Genomic DNA, 13,977 nt, shown 5'->3' on the forward strand with positions numbered 1-13,977 from the left:
ATAGGTGTTACTTATGAGTATATTAAAAAAGAGTAAATGTGCTCATAGAAAGCATTTTGTTTGTGATATTCCTGATGAAAATGGTGATGCTTCAATTCTATATTTGAAGCCTTGGGAGTAATCACACAGCTGTTGTTTATTTTAAAGTGGTATTATTTGTCTTTTAATAAGAGCATTTAATAAAACTAATCTTCATTGCATGTTAATTAGTATAAATACAGTAGGCAGTAGTTTTGTTAATAACTCTTGCTTTCTCATCTGTATAAAAATGTTCACTTGAGAAGGTAATTAGAAGTATTCAAATTTAAAGATATTTTAGGTGGATTTTTTTAAAAATAGAGAATTTTATATAGTTTTAGTTTTAATGCATTCCTTAATCACATTACCTATCTTGTTATACCTCTTTGAGGACAGCAGTATGACATATCCTGTATTCAGAATGTGGAAATGAAAAATGAATCTGTTTTCTTTCATTTTAGGAATACCAAGAGTTTCACAGTGTACCTTCAGTCTGCCTTTGAAGTTAGTATGCTTTCCAGCTCAGCCTTCGAAAGCAGCAAACCACAAGCTAACTATTGATACCAACAAACCTCCCATCAGCTTTGTCACCATTTTTCCAGGTAGGTTTTTAAATATCAAAGGTGTTAGAAGCTCCCAATGGGAGCTGTTTGTCCATGTGAAGTAATGAGGTAATTAAAATACTTCATGTTAGTATATTAAAAAATATATTTTGAAAGAAGTGATGACATAATATTTCAGTAATAATACACCTGGGCAAGTATACCTGCCTCTGGTAAAACTACAGATTTCTTTACATGGTATAGATCTAATCTTTACGTATGTAGACAATAATTTTGCATAAAATTATTTAAGTAGTGTTGTAATGGGGAAAATGGGCATTCATTTAAAAAAGGGTGAGCAGGGCAAAGCAGAAGTGGTAAATGTACATAATGGGTACAGTTGCTTTGGATAATGACTTGTGGAGTATTTGATTTATCAGTCTGAAGCTGATTATATTTAATAATTTCAGTAGCCTTCTTGGAGCCAAAGAGGACTTGAACATAGCATTACCTTCTGATGTGCAAACCCAAACTGTGTTCTCTATTCAACATTGTATTAAAGTAGCATGAATGAGAAGTTCATTTCCATTTAGGACTGGAAAAAGAAGAATGACATTGAGTGCTATAAAGTCTAATGTTAAGAAAATAAGTTTTGCTGTAATTATGTGCTCACAATTTGGAAGAGAGAGGAGGTGGAAGTAACCACAGGAATACTCTGTGGTACAATATGTTATAATCATAAGCAAACAAATAAAAATTGAAGATGCGTTACACAAAGTATTTCCACACAGGAAACCAATATCATGTTACTGTGCACTGGCAAACTGAGTGCTAGTTGCTGATATTAAATAAAATATAATGTATATAACTCAAAAATGTAGAAAAATGTTATCTAGAGATTTCAAGAGAATTAAAAGAAAGTGACTCATTTAGCTTAATAATACACAGGCAAAAAAAGGATTGACTTCAGGAAATACTTTGTGGCTATATCATGGGTCTAGATGATCATATTAGCACAAGAAGAAATTAATAAACAGGGCTTACAAAGTGATTGTGAGTATGTTCACTCTGGCAGTGATTAAGGTTTTGGAATTCAGATGACTAAAGTTCTGGAACAATTTGCTGAGAGCTGTATGGGCCAACAACTTTACTATTGTTTTTTAAGGAGTAGCTGCATCTCTTTTAAGGTTAATATAATATATTTTCCTGAGAACAGTGATGTAGGCTTTGTTGGTGTGGATGTTTTTGGTTTTGTTTTAGCATGATTCTCTTCGTTTTAAGGGTAGATATAACTTTTCCCTCAACTGGATGTGCTTTATAATTCTTGAAACACAACAACATTCTTTTTTAAGGATTACTATTTTAAGTGTTTTAATAATGGGCTTCCATTACAGCTAAGCAATAATGTTTTCAGAATAGCACATTGTATTTTATTTTTAAGCAAGGGATGCATTGTTGAGAATACAACACAAAGTGTAGGACCAAGAAGGCATTAAAATGTTCCTATTTCTGTTCATTCCACTTACAGTGGAATAAAAAGAATAAAAGAGTGGAATACAAAATAAAAAGAGTATGCTGTTTATTATGTTTATATTTATTATTATGATGTAATTTGTGAACAAACTCTGGATTATTGGTGAATGCGATAAAAGTTCTCTTCTCCCTGTTTTGCCTTATTTTTAGGAGAAGTAGTGGGAGTAGTGGCGACAAAGAATAGTTTTTAAAATAAGATATTCTAAAATTAAACCTTTCCAATTGGTATAATCCACTACACGGAATGAAAAGGAAGGTGGTAGCTACTTTTAGCAAGCTAGATGTTTGTTTTGCTCTGTCCTGAAAGCTAAAAAGAGAGTAGGCTTAAGTATTTTAATGATAATTTATGCAAAAGTTTTGCATAATGAAAAGTTTTGTATGAATTAAAGGTGACCTTGCATCTTGTGAAAGGTGGTAGTCTTTGGGCTCTATACTAGTTGCAGTTCTTTTAGAATGTACAGACTGAACCTCTGGGAAACCAACCTTTTGTTTTCAGGCTGGGAGAGGGGAGCTATGTGGCTCACATTCATGTGAATGAAGGAAGGGTGTACCAAACCACTGATACTTGTTATTTTTGAACCCTAAGAAGGGAAACCATCTCATTCATCTGCTTGTGCAAAGATTGATATAGTCCTGGCTATGGATTGAGGTTTGCCGAATGACAGTATCAAATTACAGAAAATGGTATTTAACTTTCTTTTTCAGACTTTGCTGATCCATCTGAGGGTGACCAAGCAAATGCTCTTGGATTTCAATTTTTAACTGGTTCAAAAACCACTCTTCTTGCTTCAAAAACATCACGTAAGTTCTATCAGTTTTAGAGTAAAAAGAGCATGATCATCAGTCAGAGTGTGTCCAAAATGAGAATGTGGATCATACAAAGAAGGACAATCATTGTTTGCAAATTAGTACTCCTGTATTAATTTTTCAGAGTGTTAATTGATGGTTTCTTATCTTCTCTCAAGTATAAATTGTATAACAAAAAATCATACTCAAAATATAGTACACTACAGTGGTAGTTCTCTGAAGAAATTGGATTTTCTTAAAGATATTAGTAATGTTTTTATTCATAAACTAATACTGTCATTAGAATAATGGAAAACCCCCTCATCCTGAAGGAATTTCAACATCTGTGTTTGGAATTAGTCACCTACTGAAATTTTTGAAAGGGATTAAAAAGAAAATTTCCAACTTCCCACTGACTGAGTAATCCTTGACTAAAATTAGGCATCAGACTCTACTTGCTTCTCTACATCTAAGTAAATGCCCATCTCTTCTCTTTAGGTTCCTGTATATCTTTGTAAGTAAGAGATTATGGATTCAAGATCCTTCTTATTATGCCTACAGACTGTATGGACATACATGCAGATATGCTGTTACTTGGTCCAGTATCTCTTGTATACAGCAGTTTGTGATTTAAATAGTCCTGTTCCAGACGCCTGAATTTGTGCTCCATGAAAGTGATAGGTTCTCTTTATTTTCAAGAGTTTATGGTCTTGCTCTGTACAACCGCTCAACTTGCTAAACTCTTTTTTGGCATGTGTCTTGGAACCAAGTAAGTTCAATTGTGTTTAGCATTTTCCATGCCAGCAGAGCACAAAGTCTTCATTTAATACAGCAAATTGAAAAGCTAGAAAAGCAACTGTGCACTACAGAGGGTTCAGTTGGAACACTGTGTGAAGGCTTTGTGGAAACTGCTTTGAGTGAAAAATCACGGTTTGGGCTGTTGATGTGAATTTTTTTCAGCACAGAGATAATATTCCTTACTGCTTTCAGAAATCCGTATTTCCGATGGGCTATATAAATATTGATGGAGTCAGCTGTGATCTATGAGATAATATTTAATACTTTTTCTAATGTGATTGTATGTGTTAAAAACAGAAATCATCTGGAGAGTAATTTTCATTGTACCAAGAATCAAGAAGAATCATGTACCAAGAATCACGTACCAAGAATTTTACATTTCTAAGGATCAAATCCATCTGTATTGTTTTTTGTATTCATTATTTACATACTGTTTAATTGTTACTTTGTTTTTAATATTTCTTTGAATAGGAGGTCTTACAAATTTTAACTAAACTAGAAGTGCAATGATAGCTTTTAAAAACTAAAGAATTGAAAGGATTTACAAATAACTTTTTCCTGGATTGCAGTTTAAATCTTTGATTTGGTCTTCTTCTTGCATAGTTGTTAAATCTGATTGCTGCAAGGACAAATTTGTTTCTATGTAATGAATATCTTTTAGTTTCTACCGAAGGTCCTAACTTCTAATCTCACACATCCCCACCCCCAGTCCTCAATCTTTTCCTTTCAGGTTTGTTTATTCACCAGCTAGGAATGATGCTTGCAGTCTTAGAATAAACTTTCCCACACTGCTTTACTTGTGAACTTCACTTTACAAAGGAGCTCCACAGTATCTGTTTCTCTTAGTGTGGCTACTCATTTACTGTGTATGGGAATCCTAACTTTAGAAAACAAATGAGTAGTATGATGTCACTTTCTATGTTAGCAGCCTGTTTCCAGCATCCACTTCATGCATTAAAATGGGTTAGTTAGAGAAGGTTTTAGGGGGAATTTGGTCATTTGAAATGATACCTAAGTAAAACTTGTTTAAAGGTAAATATTTGTAAAAACTCTGATAGTCAAGCATAATTCAGAATATTTTTTGTAATCAGAGACTATTGATAATACAAAAGCACTGTTTGGTAGAATATCATAACACTGAAATAATTGTGCTTGACTGAACAGATCTTCCATGAAACTAATGAATGTCGATGAAATTATGTATAACTTGGTAGGTACTTACTCTGCTATGTAACACTGAGCTTATGCTTTGTAAAAATACTTATGTAGCATTTTAATTGAGGAAATTTTCTTCAAAAAGAAACCTGTACGTGTAGATAAATTTTGACTAGAAGTAATGGTGTTTCAGAAAAGTTTTTAAGATCAAGCCTTATTTCTGGTTTTCCATGAAAGGAGTTTATAATGGACAATGGAAGAAGACCTCTTCTTCCTGTATTTCTTATCAAATGGACCTTAAGGTCTGATTGGGAAGAACTGCATGTAGCAATGAAGGTCATCAGGTTCAGTTGGATTCCATTGCTGAAGCTGCAAACAGGAGCAACATCTGATTTCATGTTAGTTTTAAATTCTATAAGCTAATGCATTCTGACCAGTGTAGCAATTGAAGATATTATGTCAACTTGTCAAGACTGCTGCAAAGAAGCTCAGCCTGAAGTACATCTTGATGGAAAATATATATTAAAGAGTAGCTTGCACCAGCTAGATTAAGACTTAAAGGGAGGGGTTTTATTACTGAAATTTTTAAAACTGTCTTTTAATCAAAGCGTAAGGAAGACTTGACTGCTAAGTGTGGCTTGGGTTTTTTTCTTCTGATGTGAGTTTCCTAGCTGAGAAGTGAACGGAATCTTCTAAACTTCCTTCTGGCAGAACAGCTATTGCATATGCAGATTGTGCTAATTGGATAGCCTGTTGTAGTGTGAAAAGATTTTGTAACCAATTTAATTATTGGTTCCCCTCAGTTTCCTGCTTTTCTGATAGAAAATTTTCTGAAAATCTGTTGTAATTTTCTGTAATGGACCTTATTTTAACAAAAAGCTTATACATGTTGATTAACCATCAGAAAAGCATGGGATGAACAGAAGCACCGTTATTTCTTTTTTCCTTTTCACTGTTTTTGTTTAAACCATGTGCTTAGATTAACTAGAGATTCTCAGGTTTGTAATATTTCTAAATCTAGTTTGTGTTTTTTGAGACTTAGAAGATCATGTAAAGCAAATGATTTCAATATTCTCTACTCAGGCCATGGTAAAATTAGATTGTGTTTGTATTGACCAAAAAACAGTATATGGAAACTAAATGTGCAATTTGGAGGAAATTAGTTTTGTCCATTTTAAACCATTAATGTATTAGATATGTCCATTATAAATGGAATGACTGTTGATTTGGCCTGAAAACATCTGAGCTAATTTCCTTCAAGGAAAAATCACTTAAGGCAAAGTATGATAATACATCCAAGTAAGTCCAGCCATTACATTGTGAGTGTTTAAAAAATGGATATTAGGTCAAATGCTATCTTTAGCAGATGGTGTTCTTTTCTTTAACAAGCATGTTTTTAAATAAAACTTGCTTCTTTCCTGTTACACTGTAAACAGAATTTGTCATTCTGTATTCAGTGAAATACATATCCTGGGAATGCTGCCAGTGGTAATGTCAAACAATCTTGAATTACTAATGTTGAGAAAATTTAAAATAAGTATGTTCAAGTTTAAAAGAACTCTGGTTAATTTGATTTACTGTGGACTTTTTTAACAAGGGCAAAAAAAAGGGAATGATTTTGTGTCAAATCCTCATAGTTGCATTTCTATCTATCCTTATTTTCTTGGTTATTGGCAGATGTGTAATGAAAAGATGTGAGGAACATATATTTGAAAATGCTTTATCTGAAAAAAATAAAATTAAAAGGCTGCTATGGTTTTCCACAATGTTTTTCTCAACATTTATCAGTCAATATCAGTTAATTCTGTTAATTAAACTAATACTAATATTAGTCCATTCTGATTTCCTAGAAGCTGGAGAGAGGGTTGAAAATATGAACTAGAAATAAAATCTCATTCCACTAGCCTGGTACTTTGAAATTCACTAAAATCTGATGAGTTAAATTAATTTGCTGGGACAGATAACACTAGCTATCAGGATTTGGTTTTTCACTTCAGTTTATATTAACACACTTCATTTCTGCAGTGAGCCATTTTCCCAAAGTCATAGTATGTAGTTGGATAAGAATCACTTTCTACTAATATTAGTTGTATATAAAGTGAAGCATTGCACAGTCAATAAAATACAAGTATTTCTTTAACACTAGTGAGTGTACATGTCTTAAGAAAATCTCATGTAGGCTTTGGATACAGTTAACAAGTTCTATTTGCGTGTTAACTGAACTGTTGTATAGCAAATTTATGTGTCTGAAAGCTGTGTTTATTAGTCTTGTATTTGTTCTTGTACTCAAAGAACGATACAGGATTCAGAGTGATCACTTGGAAGACCTTTGGCTAGTAACGAAAGAGCTCATACACCGACTAGAAGAGCATTTCAAGAAGCAAAACTGCAAGGATTTTGCATGTACCTTTTCCGGTTCAATTCCCCTGCAAGAATATTTTGAACTAATCGATCAACATTTTGAGGTATGTTATGTAATATGTGAACTGATAATGGTCTGCTAGTTTAAAATTGGATTTTAGCGCAATGATTAATCAGATTATCGCTATAGTATCACAGGCTTTCAGGAAATGCAAAGTTGTATCTAAGGTAAAGACGTTTCAGATTTTAAAAAAACTTCCCTTGTAGAAGTAGCATTGGAGGCTCAAGGAAGTTTGCCAGACCAGAAATAAAAGAAATTTAATTACTTTTTCCTGTTTGGCCATGCAGGTGACAATGAAAAATCTCCAGTAGTTCAGCTAGCTTGTAGAAATAGCTAATAAAATAAAATATATGCATTCTTTCCCCTATAGCTTTCCAATAAAAAAAGAGAAATTGAAAATTTCTATTTAACTCATGAATTTGGGCAAAAGCAACAACATATGTATGCAAGAATGAGAAATATTATTGGATGTTCTTTCATGCTGCCAAATTTTCTGTGAGGTGGAGCTGTCACCACACATAAAGATGGAAGTTGTCACTGGGATTTTCTGGGATTTTTTAAGGAGGAAGCCTAGATCCTAGTCTGTATTTCAATCTCTCAATTCTATTGTCTTTCAACTTTCAATTTGAGAGTAAAAAAGTTTGATTAAAAAAAAAAAAGTGACTTTTATTGTAGAAACACCTTAAACTTAGGATTTTTTAGATTGTATGACAAGCTTAAATACATTTAAGTTTGAAATACAGGTGTGATTCCTGGGATGCTAATTTCAACTCTAATTATGTTGCAGCTGGCTCTTTTGAGATTTCTGAATTTTTACTATAATTATCTGCCCTAAAAGGTGTCAAATGATGTACTAAAGGCATTCTTATGCTTCCATCCCTGTTAGTTTCAACACACTGGTTTTTTTTGGCAGGCTTAGAAGAATATTACCTGAGTTATCCCTTACTTGAGATGTCCCTTTTTCCTACTATTTCTAGTAAAACTTAATAGTATTTCTTTTTCCCTTAGCACCTTTGACCTTATTATTTTTCATAATAATTACTGACAGAATGACATTTGCTTATTTTTAAATCTAATCTAGTATGTAAATTTAAGAAGCTTACCTTTTCTCTTCATTTTGGGGCACTTCTGCTTGTATTTGGAAAGCTGTCTTGATGTTTCTTCTACTAATTCTAACATCAGCTGTATGGAGGTATCACAGCTTTTTGAAAGACTCATCTTTAGTAATTTTTATTTTTGAGGCACATACTGGAAAGTGCCCATATACTTGAGGCATATACATCAAGTGCCCAGATAATAAAAAATCCTATTTTATCTTTTAATAATTTTATCTTTTACATTTTCTTTTGTTAGCACTTCAAGGAATTTTGTTGCTGTTAGCTTATCAGTATAGATAAAGGGAAAAAATGATTTAACTTAAGAAAAAGACAGTCATTCAAACAGTGCAGAATTCAGTACTTCTATTCATGGTAAGGAAATAACTGATTGCTTTCAATTGCAATGAGTATCAAGTCTAGTACACTGTACATGTGTCATAAATAGCACACTAAAGTAAGAAGAAGCCTTTGTGTCTGGGTGGTGAAATTTCATTTGTGTTAATTGGCTTCTTGGTGAGATATTTATGCATTTTCACAGGTTATTGTCACTGTTGACAATTAGTTTTGATTTCAGTGGCTAATGATAATTCTTGAAAGTGTTAAGCTTTACAAAATGTATAAAGTATGAAACTGGCATAAACATCATATTTGAGTATGCTGTCTCAAAAATTTTCTTATCCTTCTCCCATTTCATTTGGAATGTACATACATAGATGTATATGACCCCTAACCTGAATTCTTGAAAACCCTTAAATTGCAGCTACGTTTGAATGCTGAGAAGTATCAGGAGCTGTTATCTGAAAGGGCCGTACAGTTTCGAGCTATTGAGCGGCGACTGCTGACACGATTCAAAGACAAAACTCCAGCTCCTCTTCAACATCTGGACACCTTGCTAGAAGGAACATTCAGAGAGGTCAGTACAGTTTGATTATGAGCCTAACCTTTCTTTATCTTGTTGGTAAAACCCGGCTTAAAGCACATAAGCTATGCTTTCCTGGTTACATTTACCATCCGAGAGACCAGGAAGCGGTAATTTGTTTAACCTAATAGTCCCTGTAACTTTCCAGATGATTTGCAATAGTTTTATTTAATCTGTGACCACAAAATCTTTACTCCTGGGTCATACCAGCTTGACAGCACATCATTCTTTCCTAACTGATGTTGATAGTGTAAATATTTTATAGTTCATGTGAAAATATTTTATAGTTCATAGCTTGTGTAAATATTTTATGGTACACTGTAAACTGGTGGAATGGTTTGGCTGGTGTAACATTCACAACAAAATTGTCTGAGACTGACCATGTCCTTCCTATGGGGATTTATGTTCTAATCTTTTCAGAATGTGATATCTGCAGAAGAACACTGTTTTTAAGAAAGAAATCCTTCCCAAACCATCCCCATGCTGGACAGAGAATAAACCAATTTTTCTTCTTGCCTCAGCTCTGTGTTGCTTTGGATAACTTTTTCATGATGTGTCTCCTTTGTTAAGAAGTTATTTTACGTGTTTTTGTGCTTTTCTGTTGAGAAGCTGAGTCACAAATAGAGTCCTTACTGAAAAAAAGACTTACCTTTGCAGTGTTGTATATCACAACAACTAAAATCCAAAGGTGTTATGAAAAAAGTATTTCCTCCCACTTTTTCTAAGTATGTTCTCATCTAAGAGAACATTTCTTTAAATTGGAGAAAACTGCCTTTCCATGTATGCTTATATGTAAGGCAGACTTGCTTTTATTCCAGTCTGTACTGAGTTCACATGAGATGATTTAAGTTTGTGAGTGGGGATTTTCTGGTTGCTTTAATAAATACTAGGTATTGTGCTAGATGGGTTATTCTTTAACACTTCAAAATGGCATGACTAAATACGCTGGAAAGATTAACATAAGTGAGTTTCTGTTGTCTGCTTTTGCTGTGTAAAACTTTTGGCCTTTAAACTTAAGAGCAACTGGCATATGCCTGACAGTTTTCTTGTGCTGTTGATTTGAAAGCTGAATTCTGAGAATATGGCAAAAGTTAGATTATTGAAATAGATGCATATTGCCAAAGCATATTTTATGAAGTCCTTCAAACCAGCATTAGATGAGTGCTTTTCTTGACACTACTGTTGTAGACTTTTTAAATTGAAGTTAGTGTAGTTGAAAGAAGAATGAGGAAAAAGATTTCTTTTCAAAGAACAAATGTTTACATTTTTTCATAATTGTTTAAACTTGGTAGATTTCTTTAGTAGATTTCCTTTGTAGTTTCTTTTCTTTGTGGGAATCCCCTTCCAAAAAGAAATGTTGTTATTGTTGCTATAAACAAAGTGTAGTAAAATGGTAATTTCCATAGAGACTCCACTGCTGCATGTGTTGTTTTGAAAGTGAGAGCTGTGGTAGGATTTATTATTGACTCTTCTCTGGGGGTGAAATGAAATTGCTCAATGTTGCATTTTTTGTAATTTTTCTTCTTTCTTCTTTCTCTGTTGCATTTTCTTGTTTTGTTTAATTCAGTATTATATTTTGTCTTTATTTGAACAAGTATGTCTAATGCAAATAGTTGAGGTATTCAAAATATGATAAATGTGTTTTTTGAAAAGGAATAATGAGGCTGTTTAAATATGAACAGTATGAAGTCTTACTCCAGAAATTCTTTGAGGCCTGTAGCTTTTTGACATTGAAATAAATGTCTTTTATTTTCTTATAATCGTCTGAGAATCTCATCTCCTCTCTTATGTTAAATATTTTTGTAATGAGAAAAGAGAAAATTGCCTTGTTTTATTCCCTCATTTTTCACTAAAGCAATTGTTATTTGCAAAGCAAAGTAAGGTTTTTGTTACTTCTCACATTGTGTTTTGTATTCAGAAGGGAAATGTCTGTATTTTGGTTTTATAGTGTATTCGAGACCTTTTCATCTTGAGCAGAAAGGGATTTCCAGTTAGTAAGCATGTGATTTTATTAGTCTTTTTTAACACAGAATCTCCAGGACTTGGGCACTGTATGAATTACATTCTTAGTAAAATAACTTTTATAATGTGAGGTTTTTTTAAAAATTGAAGCTTTAGTGTTATAACCACTGCAGATCCACAGGGATATAAAGATGCCTTGTATTGCTGCCTGTATTTCCTTGCAGATGTATAACCTTTATATGAACAATTTTTAAAATACAAATCAAATAATGAATATTTAACTTGTGTAGTTTCATTGCCTAGGTGTGTACTTTAAACATGTTCTGTACGGTTTCTTTGCCCACCTGCAAATTGTTACGAATTTCTGAACTGATTCAAATTTTACAACTAAAGTAGATTGTAAATGTTAATTTTCAGATTTTCAACTTTAAATAACAGTTGTGTTTGTGTGATAGGTAGGTAAATGTAAAATGCACATCAAAGTTATAGATGTCAAACTGGAGAAAATTAATCAAGCTGCATTTCACTCCCTGGTAAAAAGCATTTCTATTTATGAAATAATTTTTTGCATTAATCCTTGTGCATTATCAATAAGGCAGACTATATTCAGTGCCACAGTGAAACTACTGATTGGTCTATTATAAGAAAACTTTAGATCTATTTTCCATCTTGACAGTAATGAAATGTGTAAATAGACATCAGTGTGTGCAATGACGAAAAGCTTACTTTTTGTTTTATAGTCCTGTTTACATTTTCTTCTAGAATTTGACTTCCTGAAGTAATATTTTAGATCTAAATAGATTTAAGTGAGTGTTAACAACAGTTAACAAATAGTGACATCAGGTGTTCCTTTCTGGAAGGAAAAGGAAAGCTGTTATGTACATAGTAGTCTTGTACATTTGAAATAGGAAATGTTTAAGGAGGATTTGTAGGAAGGTGCTATGAAAATAATGAAAAAAATCAATTTGCAATAGATGGTATTTAGATGCCTATGAAATTCTTGATCTGCTTAAAAAAATGAACTGTGCACTGGGGCATGATGCTAAGCACTTGCACTAAGAAAGGATTTTAATTTGATACATTTAAAAGCCATTGAATGGTAGTTGAGATTCCCTATATGTTTTGTAGTTTAAAGGACTTCAAATATGAAATGAGATTGCAGCAAATTTTATAGTAGCTGTTGTAAACAGCATGTACTTTGTATAATGCTGCCCTACTAGAGACATGTTATTGCTTGAAAGTGCAGTTTAATGATCTTTTATGTCTACAATGTGTTTTCTGTCATAATAGAAAAAAATATTCATAGTTTGGCAGTAGCTGCATATTCTTACCCTGAAATCATAATTTTCATGCATTGACTCTTGGCAAACATTACTTGGATTTCCAGGTACAAGCTGGAATTAATCATTGTCATAAAAATGAGATGCTTCAATTTTTTATTTCAACCCACATGGATTTTATCCTACTGAATATAAGCAATATTAGCTGTAAGCTGTGTTTAACCCTGTTTGGAAGCCTACCACAGTTACATTCTTTTATGGAGGGAGGAGAAGGAGTATGAATTTTAAATAGGGGGTTGAGTTCTCTTAGGGCACTGACTGTTCTTTAACCAATTTTAAATATTTAAAACGCGAATCTGAGACAAGATTGAGCAGTTCCAGTTTACAAAAAAGAATGTAATTACGAAGCAATCACTTCTACCTTGCATTGCTTCTGTTTGTATTACAAAAAAATCAGAAAAAGCAAGACAAATCATGATTTTCCCTGTATCTTCGCACTTCCAAAATATATGATACAGTTCCTGTCCTCTTCTTTGATGGTGCTATTGCCCAGTACCTCAGGTTTCCCCATGTTTTGAGGTCTCTTCATCCCCACCCTGTAAAACCAGTGACTTTCTTGTGCTTTTCTAATGATGAGATCTTATCTTTTACCCTTGGCCCCAGTATTCCTCTGGCAGTTAAGCAACTGACACAAGTAAGCATTTGTGCAGTCAAGCCAGCACATGAATTAGTGCTGAATGGCAGCAGCCACCTACCCAGACAAGAGGGATGATGCTCTCTGTCTCCGTAGAAACAGTTAAATGGTGTTTCTCCCCTCCCAGTCTGCAAAAAAACCCAAAACCAACCAACCAACCAAAAAACCCCCCCCCCCAAAAATTTAAAAAACCCATATAGAGGAACTGAATGATTTCTGGCTCTTCATGTTACTGTAAAATTTTGTGTGGTCATTGGAAATGACAGTTACTAGAAATGGACTGGCAGAGCAAATCTGACATAAATGGCCAGCACGGTTTCATAACTTAGACATCTAGACTTAAGAACTACGTGTTTGCCAAATTGTGTCCTTTTTTAAAGATCAGTGATACATTTTAGCTTTTCCTTCAGATACTTTATAAATTTGAGACCATCTTCCATTAGTGGAAGGACCTAACACACTTTTTGAAACAGAACTAATTGATGCTGAAAATTTGCTTCCTTTATTTTCTCCTAATTCAGCTATTCCTCTGTGTTAATCTTATTTATTAGTATTGAATAACTTGTCTCGTAGAAATACTTGGCTGTAAGTAGTAATAAGGTGATTCTCAATGTGATTTCCTGATCCTATTCGATAAACAATTAGAAGCTGTCCAGATTATGTGTAGTATACAGTTTGTATTTATCTTATCTTGGTCTTCCATCTTGTAGATTCTGTACATGAATTGCATCTTGAAGAGATAAATGCACATGGGAATTTTCACCTAAAAAC

The 13,977-nt window shown here is 33.2% G+C and overlaps 1 protein-coding gene across 8 annotated transcripts in view; it reads left to right on the forward strand.

The window, feature by feature from the left end:
* Positions 1 to 13,977, forward strand: part of BBS9 (Bardet-Biedl syndrome 9) — a 292,981-nt gene that overhangs the window by 74,760 nt on the left and 204,244 nt on the right. For 7 of the 8 annotated variants that reach the window (XM_083855192.1, XM_083855190.1, XM_083855193.1 and 4 more), the window contains 4 exons: positions 480 to 620; positions 2,799 to 2,894; positions 7,125 to 7,297; positions 9,112 to 9,264. In XM_083855192.1, coding sequence (XP_083711318.1) covers positions 480 to 620; positions 2,799 to 2,894; positions 7,125 to 7,297; positions 9,112 to 9,264 — 563 coding nt within the window. Of the gene's footprint in view, positions 1 to 479; positions 621 to 2,798; positions 2,895 to 7,124; positions 7,298 to 9,111; positions 9,265 to 9,690; positions 9,900 to 13,977 lie in introns of those variants that run through there. The other variant, XM_083855194.1, reaches the window with a different exon arrangement.

This window comes from Zosterops lateralis (genome assembly GCF_965231275.1).
Source record: "Zosterops lateralis genome assembly, chromosome: 1".
Lineage (NCBI taxonomy): Eukaryota > Metazoa > Chordata > Aves > Passeriformes > Zosteropidae > Zosterops > Zosterops lateralis.